The sequence below is a fragment of the Filicampus tigris genome, chromosome 9 (genome assembly GCF_054856515.1).
Source record: "Filicampus tigris isolate MCC_2025a chromosome 9, RoL_Ftig_1.0, whole genome shotgun sequence".
In the NCBI taxonomy this organism is placed as follows: Eukaryota; Metazoa; Chordata; class Actinopteri; order Syngnathiformes; family Syngnathidae; genus Filicampus; species Filicampus tigris.
The window spans coordinates 24,801,699-24,823,783 of NC_141225.1; the positions used below are offsets into that span (position 1 = coordinate 24,801,699).

A 22,085-nucleotide genomic window follows, 5' to 3' on the forward strand; every position below is an offset into this window, starting at 1 on the left:
CATGACTTATTACTGATCATTTAATACCCTGTGCTTTGTGTGGAGAGGACTTAGTGTAAATACAGTAAAAAAAAAACAGTTTTGAATAATGAATAATATTCTTTATTGAATGGTATTGTACATCTGTGAGCTGCACTGACAAAGATGACAATACGTGACACTTGTTAAGTATTGTACCAACGGGGTGAAGAGATGAAAGACAACACATGAACACCACACCATTCATACAAAAAAAACTCATCTGCTATTATTGTTGTTATCATTGGCAGCTCCTCCAGCTAATAATAAAAATGTATTTTGTTTTTTATAACGGAGAATTTAACTCCAACTTCGCAGCTTTACATGCGACAGGATGTAACAGGATGGCTGCAGCAAACAGGACACTCTGGGTCGTCAAAGGACATTTGTGCGTGTTTTGAGTGCGGCAATAGTAAGAGGCAAAACATCATCGAATCCATTCCAAGGTTGTCAACCAGGAGGTGAAGCGGGGAGGGTGGGTGGAGTTTAGTGCTGCGTCCACTTGATGCTCTTCAGGTCGATGCCTTCCTGCACCATCTCCCACAGAGGACTGAAGGGGGGAAAAAAAAGTATTGGTACAGGGCGTACTGGAATGGTTTTCCATTTTCTTTGGCTTTTTGGCCGTGACTTTTTCCAAGAAGGCTCAAAATGCAAAGGAAATAAACAGGAAGTGACATCACATTCCACTCAAGTCACGATCAACTTGTTTCTAGTAGGAGTGCTTCATTTATTCTTAGATTGTTTTACCATTGGAGGTGGGTTAACATTTTGTGTGTGGTTTTACAACAATAGAATGTGAAAATGTGATTTAAAATATTACCCGAACAGTTAAAAACAATTGTTTAGCATGCTGATAGGTTGACCACAGAACAAACTTATCATTGTTATTTCATAAATGTAGATTAAATAAAAATGTAATGTCATTGTATTAAGATACTGTCACTTCCTCCCTCAGACATAGTGATTAAATGCACTCTATTATTCTAATTATTGAATAAAAAATATGATAAGCTAGAAATGAAAATGTTGTATGTTCAATAAAGCAAGTGTTCTTGTTGTGATTTGCTCATGTCCCACCTCATCTCTCGCAGTCTTTGAACCTGTTGGATGCATTTGTCCGCCGTGTAGTCCACCTCCTCCTCTGTGGTGAAGCGGCCAATCCCAAACCTAGTCAACGCAAGCGCACGGTTCTCAAGTAGGCTTTTGTGAGATGAGGACAATGATGACGCCGCCGCCGCCGCCGCCGCCGTACCTGATGGAGGAGTGGGCGAGATCTTCGTCGGCTCCGATGGCTCGGAGGACGTACGACGGCTCCAGAGAGGCTGATGTACACGCGCTACAAAAACACGCGCATTTATTGACACAGTACAGCGGAAAACTCGGGTTACAAACTTAATTCATTCCGTGACCCTGTTTTAAAATGAAATGTTCGTAAACCGAGGTAATGTGTCTCATTGAAATGACTGGGAATGCAATTAATCCATTCCAGCTCTAAAACAAGTTATTACTTTCTTTCATAAAGAAATAAAACACTAAATAAACAAGAGTACAAGTTATGGTGGGTATTTGAAAATGTGTCGCGATGGTGGGATGACATTTCATGGACTGAATGGCGAACGGCATGTATTAAAAAAACAAAACACCTGATGTTCAAGTCAAGCCATTAGGTGAGTCGGCATGACTCATGGCACATGTCTTAGTTGGACATCTGTTGTAACTCGAGGATTATTTTTCTATTTAAAAGACCTTTCTTGTGCTTTACCCTACTTTTTAAGTTGGGTGCTGAAATCATCCCTGAAAGGTAATTGTTGGATCTTGAAAGTTCAGTCAAAATGCTCTGAAATGGCCGGCAGTGAACAAATTGAATGTGATTTTGGAGGCGAGGCTCACCTGCCGGAGGACAGCGCGATGTCCTTGAGTGCCATCAGGAGACTTTCTCCCTCCACATAGGCAAACGACAAGTTGATGCACCCTAACACACACACACACACACACACACGAACACGCGTGGTGATGCTACACACGTCAGCGTGTGTTTACGTAAGCCAGGCGAGCGTGGTGGCGTTTCAGTCTACCAGGGTAGCGTTGCTGCGGGTCTCCGTTCATGATCACGTCAGGGAGCTGAGATGAGATCTTCTGGACCAGACGGTTTGCCAGCATGGACACTCTTTGGTGGTCGTACTACAACACGCACACGAAAAGGAGACACAAAAAGATACACACAAACACACCAGATATACAACCACAAAGAGGCATATGTACACACACAAACGTAAGATGAGTCAGTGTGTCAGTGTGTCCGTGGAGGTTGTTGTGTGTGTTGTGTGTGTGCGTGCGTGCGTGCGTGCGTGCGTGCGGTCTGACCTCCATCTCCTGCTGCGCGATGCTGCAGGCGGCCCCCAAGCCGACGGCCAGCGGCGTGGGCACCGTCCCCGAGCGCAGGCCCCTCTCCTGGCCGCCGCCGTTCTGCAGGGGCTCCAGCCGCACCCGAGGCCGCCGTTGCACGTACAGAGCGCCCACGCCTGACGCGCACGACAATTAGCCATGGTGGAAGACGGCATTCGGTGCAACTGGCAATCTAGTTGAACATTTTCTTTGCAACATGTTGTGCGCGCCCCCACTCGTCTGAAGATGGCTTTCTGATGAACAGAGTTTGTGGAACATGAATAAAGCGGAAAAATGCTACGGCTTTCATCCATCTCAGGGGGGCGGCCATTTTGTCACCTGCCGTCGACTGAAAATGACATCACAGTTGCTCAGGGCTCAGGTAACAACCAATCACAGGTGAGCCGTGATTGGTCGTGACCTGAGCAACTGTGATGTCATTTTCAGTTGACAGCAACTGACAAAATGGCTGCCGCCCCCTGAGATGGACAAAAACTGGTGTTGCTGCTTAATTCATGTTCCACAGATGCAATTCTTCATCAGTCTTTAGACGATTGGAGGGGCAGACAACATATTATTGTAAAGATTTTTTTTTTTTTTTTTTAAATTTGCTTTGTAATAGACTTCATGTGTCATTTGAAGTTTTAAATGTAAAATTAGGACTTTATTCTTGGAAATTGACATTTTTTTTCTTGTAATGTTTTGATTTTAGGGGGTGGTAGTCGGTTTAAGAAGTTTGCGACGTGCTGTTGCGGAGTATCAATGTGGCACAGTGAAAGTCTGCTTCCCGAGTTTCCACACTCCACTCAAGAGCCTGGCTGGCGTACCTTTGGGTCCGTAGATCTTGTGGGCGCTGATGGACATGAGGCTGATGTTGGCGTCCGACACGTCGATGGGAACTTTGCCGGCGGCCTGTGCGGCGTCCGTGTGGAAGAACACGCCCTTGGAGCGGCAGAGACGACCTGAGCACAAGCCGAGGAGGAGGGTGACGGAAAACAAGTGGACTAGATGACCTTCTGCTCTTTATTTGCTAGCGTTGCTCTTACACTGCATCTATGCGGATGTTAAGACTTGTTGTCCAATCAGATTTCAGCATATATGTGTTGCCATTTTAATCTAATCCCTCAGCATTTTCCCGTCCCGGTTGGTGGGTCAGAGCAAAATTTGCGGTGCGGTTGCTACGGTTACCGATCTCCTTAATGGGCTGCATGACGCCGATCTCGTTGTTGACCGTCATGATGGACACCAGGGACGTGTCCGGAGTCATGGCCGCCTCCAGCAGCTGAAACAAAAGCAACCCCCAAAATGAATAAACTCCTCTCATCCATGGAGTCCTTCACATTTAAATGAGGAGTGCCGCATGACTACGGCTTTTTGCGGCTGTGGAAGTTGCACGTACCTCGAGGTCGATCAGCCCGTTGGTTTGCACGGGCAAGTAGGTGACGCGGAATCCCTCCGCCTCCAGAACGCGACACGAGTCCAGAACGCACTTGTGCTCCGTCTGCGTGGTGATCACGTGACGCTTCTTGCCCTGGTAGAAGCGGGCCACGCCCTACGCGCCACACACAAAATGTCAACGCTGGCCTTGCCGGTGTCCAGCAGCTATTTGGAAACAATTTGACGTTGCTCTTTGGACTGCTGTCGGGCATTTTGTTTGCGAACTTTGACGAGAAGGAGCATCGAGTTACGATGTAGGCTGGCTGCTACATGAGCTTGCCTTGCTCATTTGCATAATTATGTAAACTAATGACTGATTCAGACTGGACGTGCAGCGATTAATAGGCAACTAACTGACGTGAGACAAGTTTCGAGCAGACCTTGACGGCAATGTTGTTGGACTCGGTGGCTCCGCTGGTGAAGATGATCTCGCGGGGATCGGCGCAGATCAGATCGGCCACCTGCTGCTCGGAGACGATAACATTTATTTTGGGAAAAGGGAAGAAAAAAAACACAATGTTTTCTTCTACCTTCCTTGCGGTCTCCATGGCGGTCTCGCTTTCCCAGCCGTAGGCGTGCGTCCTGGAGTGAGGGTTGCCGTAGTAATTCACCTGGTAGGGTAACATGGCGTCCAGAACGCGAGGGTCCTACAAGTTAAGATTAAAGACAGAATCCTTATTGTCAACAAATGTTACTTTTTTTTTTACGATTTTGATGAAAACCTCAGCCGTTTCTCTTCTCATGCAAACACAATCAAGTATTACGTGGCACCAAAAGGTGAAATCGCGGTGTTGCTGTTGTTAAGTTAATTTCATGGATGGTGGGGTTTTTTTTGATGTGCATTTGGAGTGTCCTGTTTTGATTTTGGTCCTTGAAAGCAATTCATCCGGTCACGGTTAAACTGAACATTTATTTCTGCCTCTCTCCTGATGCCGCTACAACTTACCCTCACATTTTTTATTGTGTGTAAATGCCAGAAGGACAATCAGATGACATACCATTTGTGTAAAGCGCAAGTACGCATATTTGTTTGCCCATGGTTAGGGCTGTCGCCATCAAATCTTTTTAGAATTGATTATCCTATTGATTATTCCATTGAATTTGCAAATTCTCATCGGATGAATGAGTGCCACTGGGCTCCTTTCTTGTCATACACGGGATAATGGCCAAATGAGAAGTGAAGAGTAGAGGGAATCGGAAGAGTCCCTAAATATATCATTCTGCGTGACAGGGCGTTTACCATGGGCGTGGTGGCCTGGAAGTCCATGTAGAGGGGCCGCAGCTCATCTTGGAGCAGGTCGTGTTTCTTGATCAGTTCTATGGATAAACAAACAAACAAAATAAATAAAAAACGGAATAACACCATATCAGTCATGTCTGTTTTTTTTGTAGCAGCGTCGTGTCCCCAGAGTGACCCTGGATCTGTAACTGGCTGGTCAGTCAATGCTGAGTCATTCCCAGTCAGCCTTTTCTGTACACATGATTTTGTAATGCTTAAGTAACCAAATTGAACATTTAGAGTAAGTGAATAATTAATATTGTATTTGAATATGTAGAGTGTAATTACATTCAAGATGGATTACTGCTTACTTTCACTTTCATTATGACTAGTTTCAGCATTTGACCAAGGACCAACTGAGACAAAGGTAATTCTATACTACGTTATGTCAGTTTTTTAATGGTTATATGCACAACATGGACAGATCAATACCGCGTTCTATTTGTTTATGACACTGACTTACGTAAATTACAAACTATTATGTAGAGGTCGTATTTATTTCTGCGACTATGCAGAGCAAAAACCGTTCAAGTTAAATGACATCTTATTTTCACTTTCATTGTTTTTATGTTAGGCATTTGACCAACTACAAACATAGACCTACATGTCAAGCCATACTACTTTGTGATGTTTCAATGACATTGATTGGATGAGTACAATATTCCAGAATATCAACAAGATTCTACTTTGAATGCCTCATTTGTGCATTATACTGATATATAATATACTGACTCGATATAATGAAGGGACCCTGTTATGATTACCAAAGTTGTTATTAGTAAAACTAGTGTAGGCATGTATCAGCAACAACTTAAATGAGTGCAATTTACAAACTCTTAAGGTGACTCTTCCAAAATACAGCAAACGAAACCAGCTGTTGTGAAGTATTCGAAATCTATTGCGTCTTTAGGTTGCCAAGAGCGTTCAAGTTGACATTTGTGTTGGTCTTTGTGCCAAACTGCGTCACTTTCGAGTTAGCATCATGCTATGCTAACAGCTAACAGGTTCCATGCGTACCTTTCCGTTGAGTGCTGGCGGCGGCTCTCTGCTCGCAGCTCAGCCGGGGACGGAGCCTCTGAAGCGGCCAGCAGAGGCGGGAAGACGCGGTCCTGCCCGAGGAGAGCATCGGGACGTACGGCGGGGGACTTTCACCTAGCGGGAGACACCACGCACGCCTCCGACAGTAAAACGTAGCAAAGCAGACTCGAGCACTCGTTTCAAGTCGAGTAATCGGCAGGAGGAAAACTTGCAGACTGTCTGAATCCTGGGTGCGAACAAGACTGGGAGAAAAACTGTTTTGTAAGGGTGCTGGACAGCCAGGTTACATATGACAGCCAGGTTACTTATGACATCCTTTATACAACGTCACGCAAGAGAGGCAGAAGTTTCCTTGTGTTTACTGCACTTTCATTGGTCCATCTGACGGAAATATAGAGCTACCCGTCCTCTGATTGGCTGGTATTATAGGAAATAGCAAAAGACGGAAAGGTTTGCTCGTTTTATACTTGCCTTAGGAATGTTTGCTTGCCTTAGAAAATGTACTTTGTCGTCTTCTGATTGGTTAAAATCGGATGTGGACTTTATGGCTCAACGGAGTACAAAGAAAGCTTTTTTTTCCCCCATTGTGCCTTTAATTATCAACAAACAATTCAACATGGACGTTCACTCGTCCTTATCATTAATTTTTTTCGGCGTTATTTCCAGATGGTGGTGGATCAGCGGAAATTCCTGCGCATGCGACGCTCTTATTGGCTGATCGTAATGGAATGTCGTTCGCTGCCGTCTGATTGGTTAAAATAGAGCGTCGACTTGTGTCTCAGCCATAAAGACGTATTTTTGCTTTAACACTAAATTCTTGCTAAAAAACTAAAAAAAAAGTACCCTCACATTGGAAGTAACAACCCCTTTTTTCCTTTCCCCCATTCACTTCGTCATTCCAGAGGCGGCCGGCTGATGGCGACAGCGATCGCGTAGCGTTAAACCACAAACCGGAGAAGAAGAGCCAGCCTGCTGCAGGTGTTTGTAGGAAGTAGCCATGCACAGAATATTGCGGAAAAAACATCGATTAGACGTCCATTAGTACAACACCGACAAGGAAGACATCCCCTCAAAGGCGGAATTTGTTGTTTGGCTTCAGGGTGAGCTGATCCGTTTTGTGTCACGTTCTAATGACATTGCGAACAAACTAGCGTTCAAGTAAATACAGGCTAGCCTTGACTGCTAGTTCCAAAGTACAAACACGGAGGAGAATTAAGAATACAGGATGTGCGTTAATATCTGTGCCTATAAATAAGGTCATGTTTTGTCATTAGAACGCCGACCTTGTTTCTCTCTCGTCTTATTACTGTACATATCATTTCAAGGCGTGAGTTATAACTACAGCATACAGGAGAGAAATTAAACCGCCTTATCTGACTATTCGAAAGATGTGTCTGAAAACTCACGTTTTATAAATCACATTGATTTCAATTGTTCTAAATTGTGACAAAATGTTCCCTGTGTTGGCCCAAATAGAAGCCGCCCGCCGTCGCCATGGGAACGACGATGAGCGAGCCGTGCATCTACGACAAGCTGTCGGAGAGCATCGACATCCTGCGCCAGTCGGGCTACCGCTACGGAATGTCCGAGCGAGAGATAGAGCGCTTCATCAAGCGCATGCTGGAGACCAACGAACCCCGACGCGAGCCCCCGCAGTTTCCCCTCCTCAGGGCCACCGTCAAGGTAGGGAGGAGTGCGGACGCCGCCGGATTTTAAAATGTAATGTTCAATAATTGGTTGGTTCATTAAAAGTCTCACAAGATTTGCTCGAGTCTCTATCGTGTTGCTACACTGAAATTCCCACTTTGGAGCTCCCAGTGTGTCTTGAAAACAACTGAAATGCTGTTGTTACCGTCCTGCTAAGGTGTGTTGTGTGTGTTTTGCATGTAGTTGCTTGTTGCGCTGGGCCTTCTGCTATTGGCGGCGCTGGCATTCACGTACCCGCAAAGCGAGCCATACCCGGGCACCGCCCGACCGGCATCTTACAACTGGTCATCGCCGCTCAGTCATGTGCGACTACTCGCGCTGCCCATTGCCAAGAAGTACAACCTGCAAGGTAAACAAACAAACAAACACACACACACATGTAATTAACTCTGCCAGCTAACCAACCTTCGGATTCATTTGGCCGTGGATTGTGTCGCAATACTTTTGTCCACATGTGCAGGCTTTCACGAGTGGTGGAGTTCGGGCTCACCTAGACAGAGTCCGGTCAACTGCTCGGGTTGCGCCGAGATCTCCTCGGTAGTGGAGGTGCCGGAGAGCCTCCGCGGTACCGTCACGCTGCGTCGTGGGCCCCAGCTCGTCCTGTTAAAGGTAAATTTGAGATTTCTTGGATCTGGCACAGTAAAAAGCCTCAAGGACCCAAACCTTCACTGCACAGAAGTTGCCCATTTTGCCCTTATTGGAAAGTTCAAACGAAATCAGCCCCTCGGCACCAATTTCACTGATCAACATGAAATTGGGTGGACGTGTTGATAATAAAAGCAAATTTGAAAAGGTCTCATGGCTGAAATTGAACAGGAAGCTGGCCATTTTGAGTGAATTCCAGAATTGTGACCCACTCCTCGGGAATTGCTTTTGTAATCGCCGCCATTACGCAGGGTGGCGAGTCGCTCAGCATCGAGCGACGACAGCTGGAGGAGCTTTACCTGGCACACTCGGCTTCCATGTCCGTCTTGCTTGAAGATGACGACGGCGACGGCGACCACAGCCTCAATGCCGGCCTCCCGCAAGGACCCGCCAATTTCACCTTGTTATGGTAGAACACACACGTGCATATATATATTTTGAGAGCTAGCGTGAGACACCAACGTATTAAGTCTTTTCCATAAATGACTGTCTTCTGGCTTATGATTGATTAAAGTGGATTGTGGAATTTATTTTTTGGGTCATGGTGGCAGGAGGTTCAGCTCAGCGACCAGAGAGAAAGTGTTACGGTGGCTCTTTCCCAAGGCAGAACTCTGCCCCCTGCTGGACAGCGCCGGCACGGTTTTACAACGCTGCCTGGTCACACACAACACGGACACGCACAAGCAGGCCAGTCCCAAATACAATTGCATCACAACCAATTCAAAGCTTGTTTTTGTGTCATATTGACCGCGTGTGTGTGTGTTTGTGTGTGTCAGGGTGTGGGGGTCCTGGGCTGGCTGGTGGTGGGCGAGGGGCTTCCGACGGTGCGAGTTGTTCCCATTCAGCGATGCCAGAAACACTGCAGCTCCTTCAACCTGTGGCTCAACCCCGGAGACATGGGTAACGGCAACATGGCAAAGCACAAAAGCGCAGTAATCCTTCAGGATGATGCACCACATCATTTTTTTTTTTTATCATTTGATTTTTTTTTTTTCCGGCTTGCGTAGTTGAAAGCTCATCCGTGCTGGCAAAATAACTTGAGAAAACACTCTTAGTAAACTGGTAATATACATCATTCGTAGAAAATAATTCCATTATATTTTGAAGTTGATGGAAGACAATGCTGGGAGAATATAATGGCATTGTCATTTGTTTTTTTTCTATTTTACGGCCATGTCACCCAGCTGCAGCCCATAATTATTTGATTTATTTTTTTATCATTAAATGTAAAATGACGTGAATCACTTTTAGTAAAAAGTTAAAAAAAAAAAAGTTTTCTCTCTTGATTTTAATGACGATGTTAAACTGTCATAAATGCAAAAACAAAACCACACAGTCACCTTGCTATCTTTTTTTTTTTTCCAAAAAGCACAAAAAACCTGTGCCAAATACCAAATATTGTTTTCCTTAATAATTTCACATCAGGGGTAGAAATGTTAAACTGAGGATGAACACAGTTTTAGCCGAGGCTTCTTAAACTGTCTGACAAGTAGAAAAAAAAAAAAAAATGAACACTGCGCCTGTTCCTTACGCCTTCAAATTGCCTAAAGATTTGAAGAGAAAATAGTTGACTTAGTAAGTCTGCTTATTTTGTTAAAAGCTTGACTCATGTCACGCGTGTTCCTTTGCGGTGTCCAGTGTACGCCGACCCTCGCTACTGGCAGATGGCGCTCTTCCCGGGACGAGGACAGAACATTGTGTGCGACGGCTCTGCGTTTTAGCGCTTGGACGGACGGCCCATGTCCCGACGTGGCGCGGCTGCGCCTGTCCGACCGTCGCCCGTCCGTCTGCTGTGGTCCCATCCCGAGGATTCGCCCCGGGATAAAGAACTGGAAACGTGGCGACACGACAGGCCCTGCGTGCCAAAAACGTCACGGCAAGCTGAACAATCAAATTGTTGTGAAAAGGTCCTGGAAGGACTCACCTTCATCTTTTGTGTCACCTCCCAGGACCCGCTTACCAATTTTTAATTTTGCACAAAAGATGAAAAGCTGCTTCTCTTATTTATTGCTAATATTGGATGTATGCGACATGCGCGCACACACACACACACGATGCGGTTTTATACGCGTGTTGAAATGTTGCTATACTTTGCAACAAGTCATGGGACCAAAAACATGGATGCAAGATGAATAAAAACATGCTTTAAAAAAAAGTTTGTGCTTTGTGGGCAGCATATACAGACAAGTTAGACAATGGAACCGTTTCAATTCATTGAATTCAAACTTATTTTAAGGGGGAAATCAACCCAAACATATTTTTTTCCCAGCAGGCCCACTAGTTGAAACACGGCATTCTGGTGAATATTGCGTTTGTGGAATATGAGTTAAGCAGCAAAATCCAGCCCTTTTTAGCCATCTCGGGGGCGGCCATTTTGTCACTTCTGTCGACTGAAAATGACATCACAACTGCTCAGGGCTCAGGTAACGACCAATCACGGCTTAGCTTCAGAAAACTGGTGAGCCGTGATTAGTTGTTACCTGAGCAGTTGTGATGTCAGTCGACGGAAGTGACAAAATGGCTGCCGCCAGAGATGGCTAAAATCAGCTGGATTAACTCTTATTCCACAAACACACTATTTGTCAGAATGCCTTGTTTCAAATAGTGGGCCTGCTGGGAACATATTCTTAAAAAATACATTTGGGTTGACTTCCACTTTAATAAAAGAACTACCATTAATTGAAAAGTAAGCTGATGTAAACAAATTAATAGTAAATGCATTTAAATGAAACTCTGCAAATGTCAAGAATGTATTTACAGTGGACCGAATTGTGAAAATCTACAAATAATTGACGCTCACTGCCATTCAAACCTGATTTAAAAGATTGTTTTTAACATACTGTTAAAATTTGACAGAAAAAACATCTCAAACCAACACTCGTAACATCAGCAACTGGTGTGAGACTTCAGCTCAGTGAGCAACTACACAATTACCTTTTTTTTTGTTTTTGCTATGGCAAAAGAGGACAAAATCAAGTTCCCAAGTGTCGTCAAACGGTGAGTAGGTTTACTTTATTTTTTCGCCCCCCCCCCCCCCATACAGCATACAGATTATTTTTCCATTTCCATTCTTGCCAATGGATTAATTATGTTATATTTCAAAAACGAGTGAGGTGAAGGCCCACGACGGAGCTTCGCTGACTTTGGCGTTATTGTGAATACGGCTCACTCTACCAGGTGCTAAAATGGTTTTTCTGGCAGTTTGGCTAAATAAGAGCCAACCAAAGTGAAAAGTGCTCGGTACTTGTTGGGGTCACGTGGCTCCGGGCAACAGCGGCGACGACTCGGACGCTTCGGCTTTGTCGGGGATGTTGGCGGCGGCGCCGCCGAAGCTCCGGGGCGGCCAGTCGTACAAATGGTCGCACTGCACCACCACTTCGGCTCGCAGCTTCATTTTCTTCAAGGGAGACACGCAAACGTGAGCGCAATGATGGCGGCGAGAGTCGGCCCGCAAAAGGGCTCGCGAGGACCAGTACCTGGAAGTCTCGTATGTACGTCAGGAAGAAGCTGATGAAAGACAACGCCAGCGACCACTCGCACACCGTGCTGATGAGGTGAGCCGTGTAGCCCTGGACAAAAAAAAAAAAAAAAAACATTATCCAACGTCCTGCAATATTTTTTGCCATGCTTGCTGCACTGGCTCCATTCAAGTGAATTCCCATTCAGCTAAATGAGCCCCATTTTATATGAAGATTAAATAACAATGATTGTTGAATGGTACATTTTGATAAATACAAGTTAATTATGTTAAGATTTTTTTTAATAAAAAGGTATAAATATAAATATTTCTTTTTACATCAAATACAACAGTAGTGACATAATGGTCCATGTCTTTATTTTATGAAGTAATGATGAAATCAGCTCTCAATCAATGACTTTGAAATACTCCAGTTTGAGTGAGTAAAAACGGGCAACAGCACCCACCGTCTCTGCGGGCGACCAGTGCAACTTGCGGGCGACGTCCACTCCGGGCAGGCTGCTGTACAGGACGACGGATGACACAAACACTGAGAGGCGGAGCTTAAGGAAGGCGGCAACAGCAGAGAGGCCCAACAATCGACGCTGGCCGCCATACACACACACACAAGCGGCCAAAAGGCAGCATCAGGACAAAACGTTGCTCGTTAACACCACTCTGAGTGTGCGTGCGTGCGTGTGTGTGTGCGCACAGCTTTTTCTGAATTTCCCAACAGTCCGATTGAAGCAGTGGGCGCATTTCAAAACGCAACCAACTGTCAGAGTGGTGCTCGGGCGCCGGTCCGAGCTCTAATTTGATTGGACGAAGTATGTCGGAGGAGCAGCCGAACTGCGAAAAAAAAAGAGCGAGCCGTAGTGCGAGAAATCGGCTAATTGCCGATGCGTATCCGCGCGCGTGTGATGTCGCGGCGCCGCGGCTTGAAGGATACTGGCCACGATGCTTGCCAAGGTCCACAGCGCCAGGGCGAGGCGGACGCGGAAGAGCCTCCTGCTGTGCACGCGAGGCTGCATGCGCTGCGACAGCAGCGTCTGCGCCAGGATGTAGAGAGCGCCCACGCCCAAGGTCAGCACGGCGCCCAGCAGGTGAACCGAGAACAGCGTGGTCTTCTGCAACGGCGTCGGCCGACGGGCCACAACTTCAGCAAACAACGGCTACAAATGCTACAGTCACACTCATTTCAAAAGGTGACTTGAGATACAAGCCTTTGGAGCGTGCGAGCGAGCGAGCGTATGAATTCAACTCCTATGTCAAGGCCGCATTGTACTACATGACTGTACTTAAGTCAACAACTTTTCACTGTAACCTGAACTTGTGATGATGCTGCCCACCTGGAAGTTGGCCACCACGCACATGCCCAAGGAGCTGAAGAGGCCCAGCAGCAGCCCGAAGCGGTTCAGCCTGTAGACGCACCTGTCGTTGTCGCTGCTCGTCAGCGTCTCCACTTGTTTGTAGCGCACGTACACGGTGGCCATGCCTGCGCGCGCGCACACAACAACAACAACAACACGCACCATTAAAATGAATGGAAATCCAATTCGTCCGTTCCAGTCCACAGAAAAACATTTTCAATTGTATAGAAATATTTACAAAACAAACGTGACTCGTTTGTTTTTGCTTTACCTAAAAAGGCCGACACGTCCAGCATGATGCCAAACACGCACCTCTCTGGTGCCATCGCCCCCGTGTCGCTGAAAACAACAACAACAAGAATGAATGAACAAGATATGCATTTACTTATTATACCAAAAGAGAGACAGACGGATAACAATTACTAGTCCCACAATAGAGAGATTTGCAACACAGTACGCACAACGGCGCTTCAACTTACAAGTACAAACTTCACAACAAGCATTAGTTTGACAGAAAGTGAACTTTTTGTTGTTTTTTTAAAGAGTTATTTATTGGACTGAAGTCATCGTAAGTTGACTGTCAAACTAAACATTACACGTTTAACTAATCCACATAACTTTACCTTAAAGTCTGCTACCTAAACTCACACGCAATAGCAAACGCTACAGGGAGGCTCACAAAAACTAGCACCAATATCGTGGTCGATATTTTTTGACTTTTTAAACAAATTATATTCAAACACAAGCCACATATTTCCTTTATCCTGTGTGAAACGCAACTATTGAAATATTACTGCACAGTTTAGTCCTGATCTTAATCTAAGTCCATTATATCTATGTCTGTATTATACTGCTCCCTGGAGGCCAATGCACGTACACTAGCAGGAGGCCCATTGAATACAAAAAAAAAACCATGAAATCATAATGCACAAACTGTGTAATTCTTTACATTCTATTAAATTGTTATCAACACCATATGTTGTTATCAATACTGTAGAGTGCATTTTCTGATTAAAAAACATGAGAAAAGTCACATACATAGAAACTATGATTTGTAACCGCCCCTGAATACAACACGTGACCTCGTTAGTTGACATTGCTAGCTCGGTGGATGTACGCAAGGCTGCACCTGATGTAGGGCACCAGAGGGTCCACGTGTTTCAGGACCACCGCCGTGATGTAGGCGAAGACGAACGCCGCCGCCGTCCACACCACCAGAAGGGTGGGCAGGAAGCTGAGGCCCTGCTGGAACCACCACATGACTTCCTCTTCCACTCTTGGTTGCGTCTTGTCCTGTAACAACATGAAAACTCGATTGTTACTTCATTATCACCCAATTATCCTTAAAACTATTAAACTGCTGCGGCCCACTAATGAGTGAAAAAAATTATCACTTGGATGACGCGGATGTATTAAACTTCTGATGCTATGAAGCGAAAAAGTAGTAGTATTAAAAATTAAAACCACTGCGTGACATTTTGTAACATTCAAATTAAAATACTTCCTTAAATAACCAAAAACACTGTGATACGTTACTGAATTGCTTTTAGCATGTTTCATGAACACAATTTGAAGTGTGCCCCCTCTTCATCCGAATTAGAAATGTTGAGATCAACTTGATATTTTTAAAGCCTGATGGACTGATATTTTTGTTTTTTAATCAAATGAATGAAAAGGTTCTCACTTACATACAGTATATCCTTTTGGTTTACTCTTGAATAACGTAATTTTGTTTAATCAGTATTCTCGGTATGCTCCAATAGACTTCAAAAACCAAAAATAATGAACATATTGTTAAATTACGACTTCTCTCACAGTGGTAATGAAAAACGTGTGCAGTGTTATATATCATTTTTCTATGATGGCTCTCAAGAGAGCGTGCAACTTCTGAAGTCTGTGACGTCACTGCCGGGGATCTGACTAATTACTGGGCAGCAGTGTCGAAACGAGGTCATAAGACTTCCCTGCCAAACTGAACAAGCTAACACATCGTAAAATTCTTCAAGTAGAGACAAATACAAAAGTTTGCTGGTTTGTAAACTAGTTGAAAGCGAAGTCGAAGCGAAAGAGCAACATCAATCCAATAAAATAATCCCCAATGCGCGCCAAAGCAAACTAACCAAACTCCGTATCCAAATACGACAATTTAACACACTGAAACTAAATTAAGTGCACGATAAAAATGATGATATCGTTTCTGAATCGGGCGGAAAAGCAGAAACGACCCGGCGAACTTTTATTAACGCTAATATTCCGCTAATCAAGCCTTTCTGCCTTGCATCTTATGCTAACAACTAGTTGGCCACCTCATCTCCGAGTGATGCTTTTGGCCATTGGGATTTTTTTTTGTTTTTCCCTTTTTTTTTTACCCCCGTCTTTGATTTGGTACTACAACAAACTAATAAATGACACTCACGTTACTCAAGCGAACAAAATCGTCCACAGCAATCGGCGTAGCTCATTTCAAACGACGACTTTCGTATAGTTCATTGCACGCCGTTAATTGTCAATTGACACTTGACTTTGTTTTTGTCGGCTCGTTTCAAAGCAACCGACGGCAGCACCAGGAGAGGCAGCTGTCAATCACCTAAACCTAATTTGGGACATAATGCGCATGCGCACCATCCTCCGTCAAACAAGCCATACTGCGCGTGCGCTCGTTGAGCACACAAATCTACGGCACGCCTTTAGGGACCTTTAACACGCAATTTAAGAAAAAACAACTTTTTTTTTTTTGTTATTTATCAATAAGTCCTATTTATTTATTTCAAAGACGTCAAATAAGGCATTCGTCCAAGCGTCTTACAATCTTATGATGAATACAATCACACAGTTTTTGCCAATTAACATATGGACTGTACCAAACTAAATGAACAACCGTTTCACGACGTTCATCTTTTTTTTTTTAAAGATAGTAAAAAGCAGTAGCCGATACACTACAATGTATACTAAATGTACATCTCGATAACATTGAATATAATGACAAACTTACTGCAATCTTTCCAAAAAGTCCAAGCATATGAGGAGAGTTGTCCAACGATTTGGAGGGGGGGGGGGGGCAATTTACATGAATGGCCCTTTTAAATGTAGTTATGTCATGAGTGGCATTTATGTAATATTTTAAAAGTTATTCTTTTACTTTATTTGTAATAAATATCTTGTTTGGGAAGGGCTAACTTCTTTTCCAATTAATTTAATTACAAAACGATTGCAATGTTGCACAAACATGGAATGGAGACTGCACTTTCCTGGATTATTTCTTTTTTTTGAGGTGGGGCGAGATAAGTAATCAACCTGTTCTTCCCCCAGTAGTCCGCAATTTACATGCGAGTTGAGTAAAACCGCGGTATAAAACGGTTGCTACATCTGCCTCACAGTTCCGAGGTTCTTGGTTTGAATCTCAGCTTTAAGCTTCCTGTGTAATTTGCAGGAAAAATGGATCAAATCAAACCTGCAAGGTCAAGCCTGCAGATTTCCCTTCTGACCAATCATGCAATAAACGAGATGTTTGCTGTAGTATCCTTTCAAAACGACTTTATTGATATATCGAAAAGACATAATTCACAAATCCCCATCGGCAACAACACCAGCTCACTCCCGGTGAGGCGCCGGCACTTTGAAATGTCGCAGAAAACGTCAACAGACAGCAGAGTTGCTGAAGACGAGATTACACTTCAGCTTGTACTGAGTGACCAGGCACTTTCTCTCTCTCCCTCGCTCTCCTTTTTTTTTTTTTTTAGATCTATTGCAGAAAACCAGCATTTCAAGAGCAAAAACACACAGCAGGAAAAGTCAGTTTCTTGTGAGTGTTCAGTTTCACATGGATTTTTTTTTAAACAGACAAGACAAATGTGCACAATCGAGTATTATGGCCCACACTGAAAAGAAAGGGGGGGAAATACTACAATGTCGGAATGGAACGAGAATAAAGGTCAGACTTTGTTCTGGACAAATCACATTTTTTCTAAGGAAAGATCAAATTTTAGATATTTGTATTTTTACATTTTCTTTTCTAGGTCTTTTTCCCCCCAATATTTATTGGGGGGAAAAGTCTCCCTCTCACAAGATAAAAGACTGTATTGAAAAAAAAAAAAAAAAATTAAGATTTTTTTTTTCTGCGAGAAAAATGTTACTGTTATGACAAAAGGCTTTTTTTTTCAGGCAAAGAGTAAGATTTTTTGTGGGTTTAAAAAAAAACATTTTTGAGGGCTAACAGAAAATGAAGTACATTTCAAAATAACTCAGTGAGCCATTTGTCCTGGAAAAAGATCTAAATTCTCGTAAGATTCATGCATTCCCCCTAAAAAAAAAAGACTTTTGAAAAAAATACAACTTTATTCCCTGAAAAATGATTTTTCTTCACCCAAATGCATTTGTTTTTCATCCCAGAAAGTACGAGTTAGCATTATGAAAAAAAAAAAACTAGAAAAAAATATGACTCTCAAAAAACAAGTTTTTTTTCCTCCCAAAAGTATGCCTTTTATTCTTGTTTTGTTTTTTTCCCCCCTTGTCAGTGTGGCTCTTAAACTCGTTGGTAGCTGTAATGCGAGGCTCTTCCTTAGCATGAAATTGCGAATACCTGTTGAAACTTGACAAACCAATAGCAAAATATTTGATTGTGTGCACAATGTCAAGATCAGTCCGGATAGCGCACATACAAAATTCATCAACACAGCCACCCGGTTGTGGCGTGGATTCCAGTCTGTGAGAGTCACCTTGACGATGGTCTTTTGAATTTTTTTTTTGGTTTTTTTTTTTTCTTCGTGTATTGAATATTGGACGCATCAAAACCACACCACGTGGACCCTTTGTGAAAGTTTGAAGTCGGTCACCCTCACTCGGCCTTGTCCTTCCTCTTGGCGGTGAAGGGCACCTTGTTGGCCACGGTGGAGCCCACCGAAGACACGCCGCCCGCCACGGCCGACACGCCGCCCTTCACCAGGCCCACGCCGGCGGCCGGCACGGCGCTGACGGCGGACTTGGTGATCTCCAGGCTCTTGCCGCCCACCCAGGCCACGCCGCCCACGGCAGCGCCCACCACGCCTTTGGTGACGTTGAAGAGGCCGCCCGTCACCCGCCACACCATGCCGGGCTGCGCCGCCGCCGCGTGGTCCTTGGACGAGTCTGCCGGGACACACAAAGTCAATCGTGTAAATCAAGTATCGTTTAGCCATGAGGAACCCCCCAAAAAAACAAAAAACAAACATCTAGGACAACTCATTTGTCTTGTTGGCTCTGTTGGATTACGTAAAACCAGAATGTGGGCTAAAGATTGGTGATCGGACACCCTCAACCATGCCTTGACACAGGCAGCACTAGGACTGATTGATCATTTTTGATTCAAATTGTAATTTAAGGCAAAGCGATTGCATGATCGCCAAATTTACAAGAATCAGAAGCGGCATGCTACTCATGGACAGCTCACCCAAAATCAATCAGCTCTGCGTGCTGGGTGATTAAAAATAAATAAATAAATAAAAAATACAGAACATTCACATCACACATTCACCCATCCTCCTCGTGTTCCTGCTTTCCCGGCTGCTCGCAAAATGGACTAACGCTAGGCGCTAAGCTAACTTGCCGCCGCCGCATGTCTACGGGCAGCAGCTGCACGCTAGCAGTGCGGAGCCTCCCTTCCAAGTAACTAATGCTCGCCTCCGTAGCAGCAAATAAGCTCCACTTCTAACAAACAGCGCTATCGCCAAACGCGGAAGAGGGGTAACTCAGCATGCGACACACCGAGCAAGAAAAGAGAACAAAAGACGGAGAAGCTAATGCTAATCGCTATCACGCGAAATTCAGTCGCAAAAGACCACAAGAAGTGCTTAGCCGTACAGTACACTTTTCCCACAAGTCCGGTTGGAAACGCGTGAGGGCAGAGAACAACACATTTGGATTATAATTAAAAAGAAAAAAAGAAGAGCTACATCAGTAAACATACGCTCAAAAACTGGAAATAAATCAGCTACAGCTAACGTCAGCCATGACGGGGAGCTGGTCAGTCATTGTCCATTACTCTGTCGATTGTTTTTTCAATTAAAAGTTTAATTGGATCAAACTAAATTTCCATCCCTTTATTCAAAAAGAGACAAACAAATTGTTTATGATTCAGTAACTGGTTTGGTCCGTAACATGTTCATCATGGGCAAAGCAGATGTTTCCTAACTGCTCGGAAAAAAACACAAGTCGGCTTTCATGAAGAACTACAGAAAGGAGAGAATATTTACGGTTGACAGACCGAAATTCAAGCATTTGGACAATTTCAAGTTAAACAATTTCTCTAAATGATTAATCAATGATCAAAATAGTTGTCGATTAATTTGATGATTGATTAGCTGCCGATTCATTGAGTAATTGTTGCACCTCTGATCCTAAATGGGCTCATCCATATGTCAAGGCACCAATGTATTTGATGACGTTTCGACTTTCCTTCTATTGGTATCATTTTCAAAACGTCCCACTTTTGGAAGCGCTGCCGTGCCGAGGCCCACAAATGGAGCGAGAAACAAACGCACACAGTAAATAGCAGGAGGCAACATGCAAACACATATTGCGCCATGTTCCCCAAGGGCGCGCCAGCGTTTGGACATCCCCGAGGCCCGGCTGGGGGGGGAGCAAGTTGGTGGTGGGCTGGGGTGGGGGGGGGGGCGGGGCGGGGTAGTTGTGATGGCTTACCCTCTGCGGGCTGACTGCAGGCAGGCTCCATTTGATCGCAGGCCAGGGCGGTGCAAGGCTGGGGCTCCACATTGACGTTATTCACATTCTGCAGGAAAATGATTTGACAAAAGCAAAAGATGACGATTTTGGAGGCTTCAACTTGAAATCTTCATTTCACACGTTACGCAACACCTCTTGTGACATTTATGGACAACGGTGTCACGGTCTAATGACAGTGGTGGACTCAGCCAATGGGTAATGTCATTTGTGATGACTAAGCTTGAATTTTGGTACAAAATTGACATGAGCCCCCACAGCACACTTTCCTTCTTGGATTAATTTGGAACATTAAAACTTTATTAATTGGTTTTTTTTGGCGCGTCATTTTCACTTTTACATTCTATATTTGTATCGGGAACAATGTCAAAGCAGCTCTACATCATTGAGCTGATGTCATTTTAGTCTCTTTCAAACTAGTAGAGTGACTCGACAGTGCCTCTGCAGGTTCCAGCCAATTATTACACTTCTATATGACTATCACATTTAGATTCCCTGTTTGAATAAAATTTGGAGAAGAAGAATGTTGGCCTCAATGTAAGTTGATGCCATTTTCTTCTTCAGACCAGTTGGGTGACTCGACAGCGCCTCTGCAGGTGCCAGCCAATTCCTGCACTTCATTTGGACTCAATTGCATCAGGACTCAATCGACAAAGCGCCAAGACCCTAACCCATTATTTGATATTTTATAAAATACAGTACACATTTATTTGCTTACATGAACATATATAGGCCTATCCAGGCATCTGTTAATCTTTGTACAAACTCTTAATTAACATTCTGCAGGAACTTAAAAATGCAGAGTGCAGGAGAGAGCAAAATTACTTTATAGAAGGTTAACCTTGAAAACGTTAGAGTGGAAAAGAAAACAATATTCGCCCTGCTTCTACTCTAAATAACGTCAAGATTTGCAGGCTTCAAAATGGTAGAAAGGGAAAAAAAAATTAGGCGGGGGGGGGGGGGGGGGGCCTAATCGGGTTCACTCACGACAACCCCAAAGTTGAAAAAAGAACAATAATATAACGTAGAAATGATGACGATAGAAACATTCCAAACAATTGTCAGTAAGTTTATGAACTAAAATGTGAGGGAGGGGGGGCGGTCTGTGAAGAACTTGGAAGAATGCAAACTTGCATTTGGCACTCCAAAGTGTAAAAGCACCTTAGTATGACACCAATATGAACATGAATATGAAGAGCATGCACGTGACGTTCTTACCTTGACCATTGTGCTGGTGTGTGCTGGTGTGTGCTCGTGTGTGCTCGTGTCACACCTGGCCCAGCAGAAACTTGACACTGTTCGGCTCTGCTCGTCTTTCAGCCTCCGACGACTCGGAGCCCCCCGAGACCAATGACGAGCTCCAAGCGGGAAGCGGCTCACCGTGGCCGGCCTTCTTTACGCTCCTGCTGCTGCTCCTGCTCGAGGTTCGCCGCAGGCGTGTGGGCGTCTTGTCTTCCCGCAAGTCGGCTTCGCTTCGCGGCCAGCGCCACGCACGCACCAGCGCTCCTCGGTGGGGGCTGCCGCTGATGCTGCTGTTGCTGCTGCTGCTGCTGCTGCTGGTGCTGCCGCTGCTGCTTCTTCTTCTTCTTCGCCTCGTCTCGCTCGCGTCTTCTTCTCTGCTTCTGCGCTTCTGCCGACGTGGCGCCGCGCACGTAAACGCGCACGCACACGCATGCGCAGGTAATCGCACGTACGCACGCACGGTACTTCCGGCTAGATCCTTCAGATTAAAATACGTTGACTATTTTACTTCGTTCGAATCCCTCATTTGTGGCGTGTTCATAAATGTCGATACATAAAAAAAATGTCGATACATCGGAAACCTCGTTTTCATATGTTCGAAAATCAAGTCAAGCAATATATCCGAACTATTGGTCAATCCACAATTTACCATTTATTTATGTGCTTTTTATAATATATTTTCGTAATCTATCTTTTTGCCTCTATATTATCCCCTGGATGTTGTGTAAATTGTCTTTACATTTTCTGAGTTCCTAAATTAAAATAATAAAAATAAAATCCCTTACTTATATTG

General features: G+C 44.4%; 4 protein-coding genes across 6 annotated transcripts; 1 reads left to right on the forward strand and 3 right to left on the reverse strand.

The window, feature by feature from the left end:
* Positions 1-79: 79 nt before the first annotated feature.
* nfs1 (NFS1 cysteine desulfurase) lies at positions 80-6,810 on the reverse strand. The gene is made up of 14 exons (XM_086040960.1): positions 6,629-6,810; positions 6,137-6,271; positions 5,081-5,157; positions 4,371-4,487; positions 4,221-4,304; positions 3,803-3,955; positions 3,592-3,685; positions 3,231-3,365; positions 2,383-2,540; positions 2,094-2,199; positions 1,909-1,990; positions 1,271-1,354; positions 1,096-1,185; positions 80-568 (listed from the first exon to the last, which is right to left on the reverse strand). Exons 2-14 carry the CDS (start codon positions 6,243-6,245, stop codon positions 505-507), a joined length of 1,353 nt encoding a protein of 450 aa, XP_085897086.1. The 5' UTR covers positions 6,246-6,271; positions 6,629-6,810; the 3' UTR covers positions 80-504.
* On the forward strand, positions 6,084-10,670 carry c9h6orf89 (chromosome 9 C6orf89 homolog). The gene is made up of 8 exons (XM_086040961.1): positions 6,084-7,257; positions 7,634-7,840; positions 8,048-8,213; positions 8,325-8,473; positions 8,761-8,918; positions 9,061-9,196; positions 9,286-9,409; positions 10,148-10,670. Exons 2-8 carry the CDS (start codon positions 7,652-7,654, stop codon positions 10,228-10,230), a joined length of 1,005 nt encoding a protein of 334 aa, XP_085897087.1. The 5' UTR covers positions 6,084-7,257; positions 7,634-7,651; the 3' UTR covers positions 10,231-10,670.
* Positions 10,671-11,494: 824 nt separating this feature from the next.
* Positions 11,495-15,971, reverse strand: dram2b (DNA-damage regulated autophagy modulator 2b). Of its 3 annotated transcripts, none has more exons than XM_086040751.1 (8): positions 15,753-15,970; positions 14,466-14,629; positions 13,608-13,675; positions 13,316-13,428; positions 12,916-13,093; positions 12,434-12,516; positions 11,986-12,078; positions 11,495-11,906 (listed from the first exon to the last, which is right to left on the reverse strand). In XM_086040751.1, the coding sequence occupies exons 2-8, from the start codon at positions 14,594-14,596 to the stop codon at positions 11,763-11,765; spliced, it is 810 nt and encodes a 269-aa protein (XP_085896877.1). In that variant the 5' UTR covers positions 14,597-14,629; positions 15,753-15,970; the 3' UTR covers positions 11,495-11,762. The 3 variants fall into 3 exon arrangements, with proteins under 3 accessions (XP_085896877.1, XP_085896876.1, XP_085896878.1); XM_086040750.1 differs by having other exon boundaries at positions 13,316-13,461; positions 15,753-15,967; XM_086040752.1 differs by lacking the exon at positions 12,916-13,093 and having other exon boundaries at positions 12,434-12,488; positions 13,316-13,461; positions 15,753-15,971.
* An 884-nt stretch (positions 15,972-16,855) lies between these two features.
* On the reverse strand, positions 16,856-21,531 carry LOC147142735 (transmembrane protein 263). Its single transcript, XM_086041738.1, has 3 exons — positions 21,269-21,531; positions 20,012-20,099; positions 16,856-18,460 (listed from the first exon to the last, which is right to left on the reverse strand). The coding sequence occupies exons 1-3, from the start codon at positions 21,275-21,277 to the stop codon at positions 18,171-18,173; spliced, it is 387 nt and encodes a 128-aa protein (XP_085897864.1). The 5' UTR covers positions 21,278-21,531; the 3' UTR covers positions 16,856-18,170.
* Positions 21,532-22,085: the final 554 nt, after the last annotated feature.

Coding starts and splice junctions, on each gene's coding strand:
- nfs1 (XM_086040960.1), bottom strand. CDS start 6,245: ATGCTCTCCTCGGGCAGGACCGCGTCTTCCCGCCTCTGCTGGCCGCTT. Junction 3,366..3,591: donor GCAGCCCATTAAGGAGATCG/GTAACCGTAGCA, acceptor GCTTGTGCTCAG/GTCGTCTCTGCCGCTCCAAG. Junction 1,186..1,270: donor CTCGCCCACTCCTCCATCAG/GTACGGCGGCGG, acceptor TGCGTTGACTAG/GTTTGGGATTGGCCGCTTCA.
- c9h6orf89 (XM_086040961.1), top strand. CDS start 7,652: ATGGGAACGACGATGAGCGAGCCGTGCATCTACGACAAGCTGTCGGAG. Junction 8,214..8,324: donor CAAGAAGTACAACCTGCAAG/GTAAACAAACAA, acceptor CCACATGTGCAG/GCTTTCACGAGTGGTGGAGT. Junction 8,474..8,760: donor CCCAGCTCGTCCTGTTAAAG/GTAAATTTGAGA, acceptor GCCATTACGCAG/GGTGGCGAGTCGCTCAGCAT.
- dram2b (XM_086040750.1), bottom strand. CDS start 14,596: ATGTGGTGGTTCCAGCAGGGCCTCAGCTTCCTGCCCACCCTTCTGGTG. Junction 13,094..13,315: donor GCGTGGTGGCCAACTTCCAG/GTGGGCAGCATC, acceptor ACGCCGTTGCAG/AAGACCACGCTGTTCTCGGT. Junction 12,079..12,433: donor ACTGGTCGCCCGCAGAGACG/GTGGGTGCTGTT, acceptor TTTTTTGTCCAG/GGCTACACGGCTCACCTCAT.
- LOC147142735 (XM_086041738.1), bottom strand. Junction 18,461..20,011: donor CTGCAGTCAGCCCGCAGAGG/GTAAGCCATCAC, acceptor GTGTCCCGGCAG/ACTCGTCCAAGGACCACGCG.